Consider the following 16,406-nt stretch of genomic DNA (forward strand, 5'->3'; position numbering starts at 1 on the left):
CAGAGAAAAGCAACATGTTGGTGATAAGGATCAGAAGAGTCAAGGTAATAGATTTCATTCTCTACAGCCGCAGATGGGAGTCCCGAAAGCTGGGTTATCCGCTCAGTGCCAGGGTTAAAGATAGCACTCCCCCATGAATGTAGGGCATGGAGGAATCCATTACTGTGCTTGTATTTAAGAGCCAGCAACACAGGAATGATGTTCTGCTGAGAGAGTCTGAGGAATTAAGGTTCAAATTGAAAACCAGAACTTCAAAGGGTATCACCCCTGATTGTCAGCTGAGCCTCACACCAATTAGCACCAAATGAAATGCATGGCTGAAGGAGGTTTGTTTTACTGACATTGGCACCAATACAAGGAACAGAAGGCGATGTACTATTGGAGCAGCCTACACTTAAACTGGATTAGGATCATTGTCCTCAGGGAATCAAGTAACTTGGGCAGTGCCCTTGTTTAACATCTCTTCCAAAAACCAATCCCTCGCTTTCTCAGTTCTACAATGCAGGGTCAGCCTTGTTATCAACTAACTCACAGTAGCCACAATGTGACTAAGCTATTGGCAGTTTTTAATGAAGACTGTCGAATGAATCTGTTTCTTTGTCTTTGGGGAACTCTGAACCCGAATTTATTAGCTTCTTTCCAGCAAATTGTGGCACTTTTGCGACAATTCGTAATAATTTGGGTCAAACATGACTCACCTTCAACAATTAATTTGTTTCATTTTCTGTTGTATTGATTTTATTTGGATAATCATGATACTCACTTTGGCTTCAGAAATCAGGGCAAGCCCAGATTTGATAGGCTCAGGGCCTACTGCTGGCTTTGGGCAATGTTAAAGCCACCTGCTGATGGTCCTGATGAAGGTGATGCAGTGCTAGCCATTTTGCTGGCCATTTGATGCTTAAACAAAAACTACACTGTGTCTAGTTTCTGAACCATATTCTTGCTTGTAACCATTTAACTATCACACAGTAGAACCAAATACTGTTTGAGTAGGTGGCTGAGAGGATGATTTGCATATTTTCTGGTTAGTGGAGCGCATGACAAGAGCTTTTGCCATCCTCCATCTTGTTTTAGCTCATTGCCTTAGCTCAACCTTGTGAGATCCCTGTTCTAGGATCTTATAAACTCCAGTGAATGACGTTAAGTCCTTTAAATAATGAGAGGTCACACTTTCAAGGTGAGAGGTGGAAGGTTTAAGGGGGATACACACGGCAAGTACTTCACAGAGAGTGGTGGGTGTCTGGAACGCGTTGCCAGCAGAGGTGGTAGAGGCAGGCACGGTAGATTCATTTAAGATGCGTCTGGACAGATGCATGTGTAGGTGGGGAGCAGAGGGATACAGATGCTTAGGAATTGACCGACAGGTTTAGACGGTACATTTGGATCGGCTCAGGCTTGGAAGGCCGAAGGGCGTGTTCCTGGACTGTAAATTTTCTTTGTTCTTTGTTCTAAATGCTTCATGTTACATTATTTCACAAAGTATAATGAGCCATGCTTCATGGTTCCTGCCAGGGCTTACTGAGTTCTGGTTCCAGGTCCTGGAGGCCATTCAACAAAGATAATGAAATAGTTTTTATTCACATGGCTGGGATATCATGGTTAATAACGGCTTCAGCTAATGCAGTGTGGAAGGTTGTGATGTTACCAGGAATGTACCTCAGACCAAGAGTCCAGTGTTTGCTAAAGGTCTGACAGCCAGAGTCACAATTTAACACCTCATGTTCCACAAGTGAGCACATCTTGCCCCAGACCATCTTTGAGCTGTTGAGGACTTTCCCAGATTTGCTGTGAAAGGTGAGAACCTGGGACATCACCCATCCAGGTCATTGCCAGGATACAGTTGTGATTGCTGCAGCCAATTAGAAGATGCACCTTTTGTGAGGCTGTCACCAGTTTTTGTAGGAACGTGATTGTGTTCCAGCTGGGGCTATAGCATATCAGAGTAGTTTTACGAAGATCTGTCTTAACAGTAATTCTTCATCAGCCAATGATGTTTTCCCTGCTGACATCAGGAGGTTCATTGTGTGCGAGCACATAGCAGCTGCTCAAGTGTGTTGTCCTCAACATTGCAGAGATAATCCTCACAGTGTCCCTGGAGACAGATACATATCACATTTCTCAGGTTGAGAAACAGAGCAGACAAGTTGACAGGGTGAGTGGATCAGAGCATCAGGTGGTGTCTCTGCTGCCCCTAATGGCAGCGACAAACTTGCCCTAAAATTCACTCTGGGTCCTGCATTGAGGGAGTATTGAAACTAGATCAATAAACAGTCAAAAGTGATGCCGAAGTATTTTGGCACTGGGTGGTTGTTTGAACACATGACTGGATCTGAGGTTTCTCACTGGCCTCAGATGGTATGCTGAAATGGCTGATTCAGGCAGCATTTGGCCAGAATCTCAATTTCACAAAAGCAGTTTCCAGAGATGATGTTTTCTCAATATCTTCCACTTGGAAAACCAGGGCTGAGTGTATGTGAAGAGCTGTAATGTCTATGTGCATGCATACGTGTGTGTGTTTACGTGTGAGTTTTATTTGGTCTCCAAAATGCTTTTGGTGATGTGGATCTTACACAGCTGGTGATTTTGAAGAGGTTCTATAGCATGTCTGTGCGCCCACATTCTCACATTGGCACACATTAAAACTCAACAAAACCGGGTTTTTACAGCAGCCATAATTGTTCTGAAGCTTTTTCCAAAAATACCTGAATCGGGTACCTAAACTCAGTGCTCCAATCAAATAGAATCATTTGGAGTCGAATGCTTTGCTCATTTTAGCTCTACCTCTCTATAATCGCTGGGAGAACCCAAACCCATGCCGCCTACATCACTTTCACAATTGGGTTCTCTAACCTTCATGTTAACATTACTTCCTCCAGCCTTCTCTGTACCAATTATTTAGAAAGACATCCAGTTAAACTCAAAGTCCATGTGTCACATTACAGTTCCCAACAGGAAAATGGATGACGTGAAATCTGGAGGCAATGGGAACACAATCAACAACAAGACAGTTCCTTATGTGCTTGAGTATCTATGCTTCTTTGAATCATTATATATCATTTTTGTAACTGACATTTAATGACCATTTCTCATTCCCCTTGAGAGGCTGGTGTTGAACTGCTTTCTTGAACCAGTGTTGTTAGGGCCACAATTTTGACCTTGCGACACTGTAAGAATGCAGATATCTTTCCAAATTTGGATGGTGTGAGATTTGGAATTCATAGCTTTCTCAAACATTGCTGCTTCTGTCCTCAATGCTGGAGACTGGGGCAAGGAAAGTGACATATAACCACCTTAACGATTAGGTGCAGAACCCTGTGTTGGTGTGGGAAGGGGCTGAGGTGTAGTTTCATGGTACCTGGTAACATTCTGCCTTATCATGGAGGACTCAATCCTCTTTGGTGGTGGTGTGGGAATGTAGAACGTAGAATTTCAGCTACATGCAGAGCTGATTTGAAGGGTTGTATGGCCTCCTTATCGTGGTTGTTCCTTGTTCTTGAATGTAGGGGTTTCAGTGATGTCATTATTCTATTAATTCTGCACTACAAAAAAATTAAAATCTCATCGCATGTTCATAAATTGTAGGCATTTCTGTTTTGGTGTGTTCTTACCTTTCTTTTGACACTGAGTTGTTGACAGGCTTTTTTGTATTTGGCTATGGGTTTTTGTATTTTGTGTAGTCTTATTTGGGTATTGTGGAAGTGTATACCACTTTCATTTACTCTAGTCACATCACCAATGAATATCCAGAAATGCATTGGTCCACTGGGCAGAACTCTGCGGTGCTTCATAGCACTGGTGATTTCTGAAAAGCTGTTTCTTTTAGGAATGAGATTGTGCAGCTTTTACCGGGAGTTGTGAGAGGCTTAGCTCACAGTGCCATCTAGCTGTTCCTCAGAATGCCCATGTGTGAGCGCAATGACTGGTACCACCTCACAGTACAATGACAAACTGTATCTGAGTCTCTCCTACTTTCAATTAAAGACTGAAATTTCACTGTCAGATCTCCGAAAAATAAATAGCTCTCTCTTAAATAAAAAATCAGTTTTGAAGCGTTATAATTAACTTTTACATTGTGCAGCTCTTTGCAACATTGTGGCTTCAAGATGCTGATTAGGGAAACTGAAGTCGTATTTATGTCTGACAGTGGAACGATTGAATTGAAATGTGGAAGTGAAATAAATAAGATTGCATTTTTATAGCCCCTTTCACAATCTCAAAACATTTTACAGCCAATGAAGCAGTTCTGAAAGTGTAGATGCTGTTGTTGGAAATTTGGCAGAATCTGCACATAATAAACTGACACAAACAGCCATCAGTGATAATGATCAGTCCATCTGACTTAGGTGTTGGTAGAAGGATTGATCTTGGTCAAAGCGTATTATATCTCCTTTGAATGGTGAACTTGAGAGGGCAATGTGGGTTTTGGTTTAACATTGCACCTGACCTTCCCTCCATACCGCACCAAGATGCCAGTCTCGTTTATTTGCTTGAGTCTCCAGATTGGGATCGACCATGTGGTACAGCAGGTAGCACTCTCACCTCTGAATCACAAAGTCTACAGTTCAAATCTCACAACAGGGCATAAGAACCTGAAATGATACTCCAGTATAGTACTGAGGGAGAACTGCATTGTCAGAGGTGCCATCTTTAAGAGGGATGTTAAACCACTCCCCTCACCAATGTCTGATCAGGTTAATATAAAAGATTCTCCCAGGTGTCCTGGCTAATACCTGAATGGATATTACAAAGATTGTCTTGTCATTTATTTTGGTTAGGTGATGAGTGGATTAAGAAGCATTGATCAAAGCACAAACTATGTCTCAGCAAAAAGAGTGCAGTCATTCACTAATATTAATTACTGTGACGTCTCCTGTCTTCATTTCAGTGCCTCTTCCCCAGTTAAATGGCATCATGACTGAATTAGAGTGGCATTGTCATAATGAAGTGAAGTTGTTATTGATTTGAGCTGCAACACTTACCTTGGTTGATAATCAGACTCGTAGCAAAGCATTTGTGGGTGATTGCACACTGCTAAACTCCACACAGCAGTTACTGCTGTCATCCTTGGTTTCCAATGAGTTAAGCAGCTGCACCTCAAGCTGGTGGCTAGAAGGTTACACCACCAGATTCAGCAAGATCTCACATAGCTCTCAAACTACCTAATGACCCCTGTTGTGAAGTGTCTACACACAGACAGTGAGGCAAAGAGAATCAGCTCAGCTCTGACAACCAAAGAGTTAACCCATTTGTCACTTCCTGCAGTGGCTGATCGATTAGATATTGAGGAGGTAGTTGCACATTTGTGGGATCAGCAGTGAGAAACATCTGGAATGAAATTGGAGAGGACAGCAAATAAGGGAAACCAACTGGCAAGTGCTTGTCTCTGTGAAACTTCCATCTGTGTGAGTCTCTGAATTGTTCATGGCAGGTTTAGCACTGGTCCTAATCCAGTTACTGTTAGTGGCTGACCACTGGAATTCACTCGACTTCAACAAGGAAAATCTACTTTGAGACCTCAGTGAAGATTTCGAATTCATTCACTTCTTTGCACTGATTTCCAAAAGAATTCTTCCATTCCTTCAAATTCTGGGGTGGTTTGGTGGCTCAGTGGTTAGCACTGGGGCCTTGCAGCCAGGGACCCAGGTTTGATTCCAGCCTTGGAGGACTGTTTGGAGTTTGTGTCTGTGTCTATGTAGGTTTCCTCCCACAGTCCAAAGATGTGCAGGTGAGGTGGATTGGCCGTGGAAAATGCAAGGTTATAGTGACAGGGTAGGGAGGGTGGATTTGGGTGGGATACTCTTTGGAAGGTCGGTGGGGCCGAATGACCTGTTTCCACACTGTAGGGATTCTATCCATGTAATTTTTTTTTGGACAGCAGCTGATGCTTTTCATGCTGTTTAGCACTTACAGATCTACAAAGGGGCTTTTGTGGCACTGTATTAGTGTCCCTACATCTAGAACAGCCCCAGAGGTGTATAACTTCTCTGAACAGATGGATTAGAAAATATCCACTCAAACAGGCTGCTCTGTCCGGCTGGTATCAATCTTCTTGGGCATTGTTGGAGCTGCACTCATCCAGGCAAGTGGGGAGTATTCCATTACATCCCTGACTTGTGTGATTGTAGATGCTCATAAAATTCTCACCTTCTGACCCTCTCTTGTAACCACAGTATTTATAGTACTGATCCAGTTCAGTTCCTGGTAAATGGTAACTCCCAGGATATTGATAGGAGGAACCTTGCTGATAGTCATGCTATTTAAAATCAAGGTGCATTAGATTCTTTTGAAAATTGGGACTGCCTCATACAAATGTTACTTGCAGCCACCAGAAAATATTCCTACTGTGAAGCTTATGATGATGCAAAGCTCTGTGGTAAAGCAAGTAATGATTGGGCCTAGGACACTACCCTGAGGAAATCATGTGGGGATGTCCTGGATCCAAGATGATTGACCTCGAACAGGCACAAGCATCTTCCTTGGTATAGAGTATGTGCCTAGTCAGTTGAGAGTTGCCCCCCACTTTTCCTGCTGACTTCAAATTTATATGGACTCATTAATGTCAACTTGGTCAAAGGCGGTCAAAGGCAGTCACACTCACCTCATCCCCAAACTTCCCACAAATCCAACAAAAGGTTTGAAACTAACACTGGCTTTCTCTCACTGGAGACTGCCAGTGTTCTCATTATTCCTTGTTTTTTAAAATTTTATTTTCCAACATCCACAGAAGTTTTCTCATATTTTAAATATGCAATATTACAAGCCACATCTGCAGGCATCATTTGCAAGCCATGTGTATTGGGAAGGAGAATGGCAAGGCATTAAAGAGATCCGCAATCTGTACACACTATACCATAATGGTTAGCAATGGCCCTGTTCTTGAGAAGGCCTCAACGGTCTTTGTGAAGCATCTTTTTAATTAATCCTATTAAAATATTTTAACATTACTTTCATATTGCATTGTTAAAGGGATTAATCAGGCTCTTACTTGCATTGAGAGGTGGGATATTGAATCTGGAGTGTGCAAAATTTGCCCTATTAGTCTTCCCAAAACCATCACTTAGATGCAGGATAGTTCAGCTCTTACCCATTTCTAAGCAGCAGCATCACCATCAGCACCTTGCTGGTCAAATAAGCAGCCTGACCTCAGCCTCCCTTTTCTCACAATCAGTATTTACACACTTAACATTAGACGTAAATGGTTGACACTATATTCAAGAACTTTTAAAAACTGTTCAGATCCAATAGTGTTAGGTCATGACTGAGATTTTTGATTTATTTATTAAATAACACCCATCAATTCTCAATAAAAAAGACAAAATAACTGCAGATGCTGTAAATTAGAAACAAAAAAACAATGAGTTGCTGAAAAAGCTCAGCAGGTCTGGCAGCATCTGTGAAGAGAAATTAGAGTTAATGTTTCGGGTCTGGTGACCCTTCCTCCCAACACTATTCCCTCTCCTCTCATCATGCTTCTAGATGGTACCAGCCAACTGCTCTGGCTGAACTACAGAATCAATGTGTGAGGGAAAAGAACATTTGAAGAGAGGAATGGTCCCTAGTTAATGGAGAGGGAGCGCAGGCCACAGGATTCAGAAAGGGCAAGGGCCCCAGATATTGGATAAATGTTGGAGATGGTGAGGACAGTAGATGCTGGAAAGTCAGAGTCGATAAAGTGTGGAGCTGGAAAAAGGACAGCAAGTCAAGTAGCATTAGAGAAGCAGGAGCGTTAACATTTCAGATCGAAACCTGATGAAAGAGGAGTCTGAAATGTTGACTTCCCTGCTCCTGTAATGCTGCTTGACCTGCTGTGCTTTTTCCAGTTCCACACTTCATTGACACTCGAGAAATGTTGGCCTGGGGCTAACTCATCAGTCAATGCAACAGTTTTAAGTACAGCTTTAAATAGCAACTAATTCGTACACACAAAGGTGGCACAAACAGTAATACAATAGTGACCAGCTTCCATTTGTTGGTTGAAGGATAATTATGATCCAGAACATCAGACTAAGACCAACGTGAATGCTCCCACTCTAACATTGTGCCAGAAGATCTTCTATACTTGGCTTTTAACATTGCATTCTGACAAGGCAGTACTCCCTGGAACGTCAGCCTACATTAAATGCTAATTCCACAGGGCTGAACTTGGGGGGAAAAAAAAACACGATTTTAGGGCAGCATGGTAGCTCAGTGGTTAGCACTGCTGCCTCACTGTCTGTGTGGAGTTTGCACATTCTCCCAGTGTCTGCATGGGTTTCCTCCGGGTGCTCCGGTTTCCTCCCACAGTCCAAAGACGAGCAGATCAGGTGAATTGGCTACACTAAATTGCCCATACTGTTAGGTGCATTAGTCAGAGGGAAATGGGTCTGAATGGGTTACTCTGCGGAGGGTCGGTGTGGACTGGTCGGGCCAAAGGGCCTGTTTCCACACTGTAGGTAACCTAATATAATCTAAAAGATTTTGCCTCAGAAGCCTGATAGAATCTACTACTGCCAATGCCAATACTGTAAAACATCTCATTTGCATTCAGCTCCCTTCCTTAAACGTTTTGAGACTAACTGAACAAATGGATAGTATTTATTGTATGATTTCACATGTTGCTGTTGTCAATGATGGGTTTATTCCAACATAATGTCAGAGAACTGCATCCATGTCACTTTTCAAATGGAAAACACTCCCAAGCTCAGGATTAGGCGCATTGTGGGCACCTGCTATTCTGGGAGTTAGGTGAATCAGATAAGGCTGGAAGCACCTTTTCTCAAACATCAACATCCTTAAAAATTGGCTTGCATTTGGCACAAAATAAAACCAAATAGGCTGAGATGGCCTTTCCAGAGTTAGCCAGCTTCATCGCAAATGTCTTATGTTAAAGATAGGAAACATGGAAGTCAATTTGATGGGACTCTTTTGATAGATGATTCCTGAGTCACTGAGAAGAGCGCAAATGAAGGGCAATGGATATGAACAATTCTGCAAATTCTTAAACTACTGAATATTTTTAAATAGAAGAGAAAAATGTATATGTTTTACATGTATCTGTACACAATGTTATTGCTGATCACATCATACACTTGCAGTATTGTTGGTGTTCAATGTAATAATGCATGCTCTTTATCACATTATGAATTTATTACAAGTCTATTATTTCAATATACTCAGGATGTGGCACAGTGTGAAGGGGTGGTGCAGCTTATCTATAATTTGTACATAAAGCACACAAACACATGATTTTGTGACTTTTTTTAATTGACGATGCAAAGAATGAAATAAATTGATATCACAGAAGGAAGGTAAATGAACTCAACATCCGTTGACAAACAGGCGAAGAAAGGAAGTTTTAAGAAATCTAATGAGCTACATCCATTGGTGTACGTGGGCATCTGAACTGCTTTATGAACACAATGAGGATTAGATCTCCTCTGGAGCCAGCCAAATTCTTCGCGAACTATGAAGTAAGACCACACCCAGAGCAGAGCCGAACACACTGCTGCTTCTCAGAGAGCACAACCAATTCAATCTCCTAAATGATTCTTTGCAGCATTGGTGTTTCATTTTCCTCACACGACCCAACTTGGGATGTCAAGGATTGAGACTGCTTCAATTAAATGTGTTTATGACCTGAATAGCTTTCTACTTAAGGTTGTGTGTTCAAAGGGTCAGGCATGCTTCACAAGAAATAGCTTCTGGTCTTGCTGTATGAAACCGGCGCACAAGGTAATGTTTTGGAAATATTCACGAGACATTGTCCCTTCAATCATTTTCACATTCTGACACTTCAATCCACAAAATTATCTGGCATAGTTCTTTGAGACAATATTGAACACTACACCACATGGCTACCCCAGAGAAAACAGAATCCAAAGTTGAAGCATCTTAACACTGCAATGTCTAATTTTGGAGATCAGACCTGCAAGATTCACCTGCCCCTCCACCTGCTTCTCACGTTGTTAGAATTCAGAGATGACAACCCGAAACTGAGCTAAACAAATCGAAATTCAACTTATGCAATATGTCAGGTACTGGTCCTGACTTGATGCTATGGACAATAACCTCAATTTCTCCCTGACTTTTATGTCCCCCTTGTCAGAAAAAGGCAACGGAGTGTTGGATTCTCTCTCAGACCACACTGAAAACATTCATTGCTGATTTTTTATTCGACCACATAGGAGGGCTATTGTCACAGTTTACTCAGAGGCACAGCAGATGGCAACTGATACAGATTGCACCAGGAACCTTTGCAGACAGAAAACATGAGCTGTTATGCTGGCTAATCGTTCCCCTGCCTGCACTGTCCTGTGTTTGAGGCCATGGCATGTTTTAAGTTAGCACAGTTTGGGATTTATCTTTCCTTGGAATTCACAGCTCTCTAAAGAATTCTTTAAATAATAAATATTTCAGAGAGCTAAAATTATAGAACTCCAAAATGAGTTTTGTCATTGCATTTCCTTTAAAAAAAATCAAAAACATCAGGATGATCGTGTAAAAGCTAGTTTGAAATATTTGAATGCTTCAAGCAGACCGCTCAAAACCAACAATTCACTGTGCGCACCTACTTTTAGATATCTTCACTTTAGGAAGCCTTCTGTAAGGAGAGTGCTACCCTTGCTCATGTAAATCACCCTTTACAGAAAGGTCCTCTGCTGTTCAGTTCACTCAGTAAAGACCTGCTACAGCATAAGCATAATTCTCTATCAGTGAGCAACAGTATGAGATGGTCACTACCAAACATTCAAAAACACAAAAAACAGAAGTGAGGAAAGGCAATCATCCTCAACACAAACCAGCTCTGAAGCAGATCCCGCTGCCTCGGAAACTGCTTTGCTGCTCAAAGCAATATGAAGGTCCAAGAGGGAAGATTGATGAGCTCACATACTGGGAAATTGTAAAGTATATTCCTCTGTCTTCCAGAAAGAGTTATGTTTATAAATAACTGGCATTTTCCGAGGACAATCTGTGCTGTTTTAAATCATTCAGCAATACTAATAAACCCCACTGTACCTTGCCAATGGTTAAGTTCAAATCATCAGAGTAATGTATTTGAAAAAAAAACTAACCCTACTATTTTCTTTGATTGTATGAAGGCACACTTCACACCAGAAGATTTGGCTAAAGGATAATTACAGCTTTCTTTTTTCAACTCATTTCTTTTCATTGGTCCTTTCCACACTATGCATCATCCTTGACATGCTACATACTCCCACTGTTAGTTGCCGGGTGGTAACTTAAACAGCCAAGCTGCCCTTCGGGGTGAGCTCGCCCAGTGATCAGAGAGACTACAAATAGTAACTTGGCAATGGTGGAAGGGAGGCCTGAAACCATACCCCCACTGTGATGAATGTGCTGCTGCTCCACTCCCTAATCATTTCAAATACCGTACTTTACACAACTGCAAAATGTCACGTTCAGTTAAAAGATTAAGTCATGCCTTCTCCAATTCTCCTGAAAACACTGATGCTGTTGCTAAATCAAGACTCTAGTCGGAGGCTGTTCTAGTAAATCATACCAGCAGCCGAATGGTCAGCTCTGAAAGCAGCAACCAACAATACATGACTTCTGGAGAACGTGATAATCTCATAGCACCCACACTTCCAGAAGGACCATTTTTTTGAATGATCAGTCTGTCTGATTTTTCTCTTTCTCAAGACAGATGTACTGTTGTCAATTCTACTAACCATATTCCAGTCTTGGCTGAGATGAGTTAACTCAGTACATAAGGGGGTCTATGCCCAGATCATGTTTCTCAGTAGGGGGTCAGGGACATTGGCCTGGAGCCTCTGAGGTTTTGCTGATGTGGGAAATTGGCAGCAACCCTGGCATAATGGCGTTTATGGGCTATATCCTACAAAAGAACCTCTGCAGTAAATTCACAGGTGAATGTTTTTACAGTGAACTATTGCAGGATGAAGAAAATGTGGTTTGGAGAACATCATGTGAAGCTCATGTAGATAAAACTGATATGGCAGACACTCAATACCTTCTTGACTGTACATGATGAAATGTTGCTTGTTTACTTTCCCATGAGCTGTAAGATCCAGTTCAGAACATGCCCTGTTGTTTGTGGCTGCAGTGAGGGATCTAGCACAAATCAATACCAGTGTATGTGGCTCAGTGACTGACTACTTTCAGGGCCATAATGTACACAGAACAGGACAAGAACCTTAATGAAATGCCTCACTTGCTTTCACTAATCACTGGCTATTGTATGTGATGAGTATCCAGTGGGGCTGTCCACAGGCAGATAGCATCAACTTTATTTTTAAATCAACCGATTCAGATGCGTTCTGAAACACTGAAGCAGATGGGACATGAATATCGGTCTTCTGGCACAGAGGTAGGGACATTACCACTGCACCAACATATGAAAGAAGGTGTACGCACCTCACAAGAATGGTAGCAGAGTGCTTGTATGTGCCTATGAGAGTGTGTGTGAAAGAGATTGAATATTCAATCACAGATGGAATCATAGGTGAGCCCAAACCTAGGCAGACTGCATTTTAACAGCTTTTTTAAGCAGTTGTAGCATCATTATTGCTGTCTTGGTCAAATTCAGATAACTCAGCACAAATCTGGGATCACCCATTTTGTTTCATTTAGTATTACATGATGCCTTAAAATCAATACACCCTAGCAGAGTGGTATTAGACCCTTAATAGCTGACAGTTCCTGTGCCATAGAATCATTTCGCGCAGGCAATCCATGTGGTTGTCCCCTCTTGGTTTAACTCCATCACATACGGTTTCAGAACACTTTTACTATAGATTCTTGCAGCATGGTGCAGCAGGTCCCAGCAACAGAACCATTTCCACTGTCAAAATGGCAATGAATAAATCAGTTTGGCCCAGAAATAAATAATTTTGTGCCAACCGAGAACCATATTAGATCTGCAGTTCGTCAGCACTCATTCTAACACTGTTCTTCAGAAATCTCACACAGCATTACGTACAAACATTCAAAAATAACAACTGCATAAAGTTAACATTTAAGAGCATATTTTCTTGAAGCAACCTGCTCTGAACCAGCCCTACATTCCCTGCAGCTTGAGGGTCAGCTCAGCTTTGAGTTTAGCTTGATGACTGGTTTGTAATAGAAAACAGGTCACAGTCAGAGCTCAGCGCTCTAGTCTGTATCAGCCTTATTACCAGAACTGCAATGCAGCAGCACTTACCAGTATTTTTAAACAGCTGAACATTTTTTCTTTAAAATCCAATATTTCCCTCTTTTAAAAATAAAATCAACATGAACAGTAACAGATACAATGCTCATATAGCAGACTAAAAACTCATGCCAACTGGTGGATTCGATGGGCAGTGTGGATGAGAAATCACCAAGAGGTGAGGCAAGGACAAAGGTCAGAAAGACAGCAAGAAGCACACATCAAGAAAAGGAATGCACTGCCAGTCTGGAAAGACTTAGCCCATTTATAGTTCAAACTGGCAACAAGAGCAAAGCATCAAAACACAAAACTGGATCTGACCTGTGCCATGCAATCTGGCTTGAGCAGAATGCAGGAGGAAAACATATCAGATTGCAGAGGAGGTCCAGCTTGTACCTGCTGGTCTGAATGGGCTGTGACATATGGGGAACTGTGGAATGGGAGAACCTCTGATAAACCATCTGGGCTGGAACAAACAACCTGTTGCATTGGCACCTACCACCCGATTTCATGCTGAATATTTTGTTACATTTGCATCGAAAAGGCAAACAAATAATTGGACAAATCTCGGAATGCATATTGTACTTCTGAGGATAGCAAAGTATTCTTCGTGGTTTTCCATATGCATTTCTTTAATTAAGTGGGGGTGGGAGATGGTGTTGAAAATCTGCATGGAGTGCGTTATGATCATTGGTTAGTTTCACATTAATTTGATACTGTTCGGAGAATGAGACAAGACAAAGTACAACTATTAGCCAAAAGAATTCCCACTCGCATCAAAATACAACTGCCAAGCAGCAACAATGTTCAAACCCGTCGGGAGCACTCCAAGTTCAGTCCAGCAGTTTATCTTGCCTGAGTGTTGAGAGAAACAAGATAACAAAGAAAGAATAACTATCCAAAGGAACAAAAAAGAAAGAGGAAGATTTGGTGATGACAGGGACATATGGGGAAAAAAACAAAAAATACTGCCCTGTTTTTCTTTCAGCTCCATGGATGAGCACAGTTGAAATGTTGAATTTTCCTCATGAAAGATGGTTCTATGACAGAGACCTGAAACATGATGAATACACCTAACACTTGTACACAATCCACTGAATTTAGATCCTTCCCTCCCAATGACTCTTCAAGTGCAATCTTCCTTCACTGTGTTCGAAGTTGGTAGTCTGCAAAACAAAACAATGGAAATGACAAAAATCAGACTGGACAGGATACAAAATGCTTTGTGTAATATACAAACTTCATAGCACAAGGTAGATTGCAGCCTGTGTACTTATGGGAAGTAGCACATCATTTTAGCACTTCACATGGTTGCTACTAGAAGAGAAAGACAAAAAGAGCTTCTTTTGCATTCCTAAAGCTACATGGTTCTTCATTCTTCTGCAACATCACATCATTCGGCATTCTAACCCAGTGAAAAGCGAATACGGTTTACCAAAAGCAGTTTATACAAGAAGCCAACAGCATCACACTCCCTTGCATACAAACTCTGCTGCTTCCACCTACAATTTATACAAAATTTACTTGCAGTTCTCAAAACATCGCCACCTTCGCCTCATGGAGGTATCAGTCATAACTCCATGATGTTTATATTCCCACATGCCCTGCAAGAGAAGCTCAATAGCAGCCAAAAGTCTTTGGTTGATTTTGCCCTCTAAGCCAAGTCCAACACTCTGCTACCTTTGCCAGAGCAGCAACTCAGCACAAAGAAAGGCTAAACCCCTCCTTGGTCTCTAGGCAACAGTCGGTCACTCAACCTGCCATCAAGTTCTCAAACTATTTTATTCCTTTGATGATACAGGCTTGGATGTTGCCATCACTTTTAAACAGTGTCTTTTCATTTGAAAGCTTTGATCCAGTCCAGGCCAACTAGCTAAAGCTCTTCTCTCTGTTCTAGGTTCAATGGTTGCATGTAAAATAAATGATCCAGCTCCCTTCGGCCAGCAATCTGCCTGCACAAACAATCTCTCACACTGCGGACAGATGGAACAGGACAGACAATGGTCACTATACTACACCATCTATGGTTGAGAAATGCTTAGTTCAGAAAAAGGCTGCTTGTCACCTGACCAGAAATACTCTATGCAGTTAATGGGAACCTGAAACAGTTTCCTCCCAGCCAGATTTCTGAGTAACATTTTTATAATCACAACTCAAATTTAAAACAGAAAATAAATTCAAAATTGTGGACTTATGAACATTGTCTCCTATTCTTGATCATTAGAAATTTGCTTGAATGACTCGGCAGCTCCAAAATGATTCTGCAATTCCTCACCTTAGACAGCACTGACCAAACACAGGTGCACCAAAAGCAAATCACAAGTTTGAGAGCTATACCAGAAATCTGATTCACTAGATTCAAATTCACTGACATTCAGAAGCACAGCAACTTGAAATTTCTACTCCACATTAGCATCATCACCTAAAGGTGGCCAAAACAGCAGCATGATTCACTCTGTTGCGAGTTTGCATGCTAAACAGGCAGGTCATAGCATACAAAGTACATCAGAATAGCAGAACAGAGTGCAGAATACACTGTTACAGCCACAGAGAAGTGCAAAGAGAGAGATCAATATTAACACTTGAGAGGTCTGTTCAAAAGTCTAATAATAGCAGGGAAGAAGCTGTTCTTAAATCTGTTTATAAGTGTATTCAAACTTTTATATCCTCTGTCCGACGGAAGAAGGTGGAAGACAGTATAACTAAGGTAGGAGGGGCTTTTAATTACATTGGCTGCTTTCCCGATGCAGTAGGAAATATAAATGGAGTCAACAGGTGAACGGCTGGTTTGCATGATGGACTCAGCTGTATTCACAACTGTCTATAGTTTCTTGTTGCTTTGGAAAGAGCAGTTGCCATACCATGCTGTGATGCATCAGATTAGATGCTTTCTATGGTGTATTTATAAAAATAGGTAAGTGCCTTTGTGGACACGCTGAACTTCCCTAGACTCCTGAGGAAGTAGAAGCGTTATTGTGCTTTCTTAATCGTCACATCAACATGATTGGGCCTGGACAGATTATTGATGATCACCACTCCCAGAAACTTGATGCTCTCGACCATCACTACCTCAGCATCATTGATGTAGATAGGGGCATGCCCTTTACTCCAATTCCTGAAGTCAATGACCAACTCCTTCGCTTTGCTGACGCTGGTAGAGAGTTTGTTGTCTTTACACCATGCCACTAACATCAGTCTCGTTGTTGTTTGATATCCTAACTACAGCAGTAGATTGTAGGGCAGACTATTTTCA

General features: G+C 41.6%; 1 protein-coding gene across 1 annotated transcript in view; it reads right to left on the reverse strand.

Moving 5' to 3' along the window:
* Positions 1–9,225: 9,225 nt before the first annotated feature.
* Positions 9,226–16,406, reverse strand: part of LOC122565126 (AP-1 complex subunit mu-1) — a 99,751-nt gene continuing 92,570 nt past the window's right edge. The window contains exon 12 of the mRNA XM_043720762.1: positions 9,226–14,319. Coding sequence (XP_043576697.1) covers positions 14,297–14,319 — 23 coding nt within the window. The 3' untranslated portion in view covers positions 9,226–14,296. The remainder of the gene's footprint in view (positions 14,320–16,406) is intronic.

This window comes from Chiloscyllium plagiosum, chromosome 31 (assembly GCF_004010195.1).
Source record: "Chiloscyllium plagiosum isolate BGI_BamShark_2017 chromosome 31, ASM401019v2, whole genome shotgun sequence".
Lineage (NCBI taxonomy): Eukaryota > Metazoa > Chordata > Chondrichthyes > Orectolobiformes > Hemiscylliidae > Chiloscyllium > Chiloscyllium plagiosum.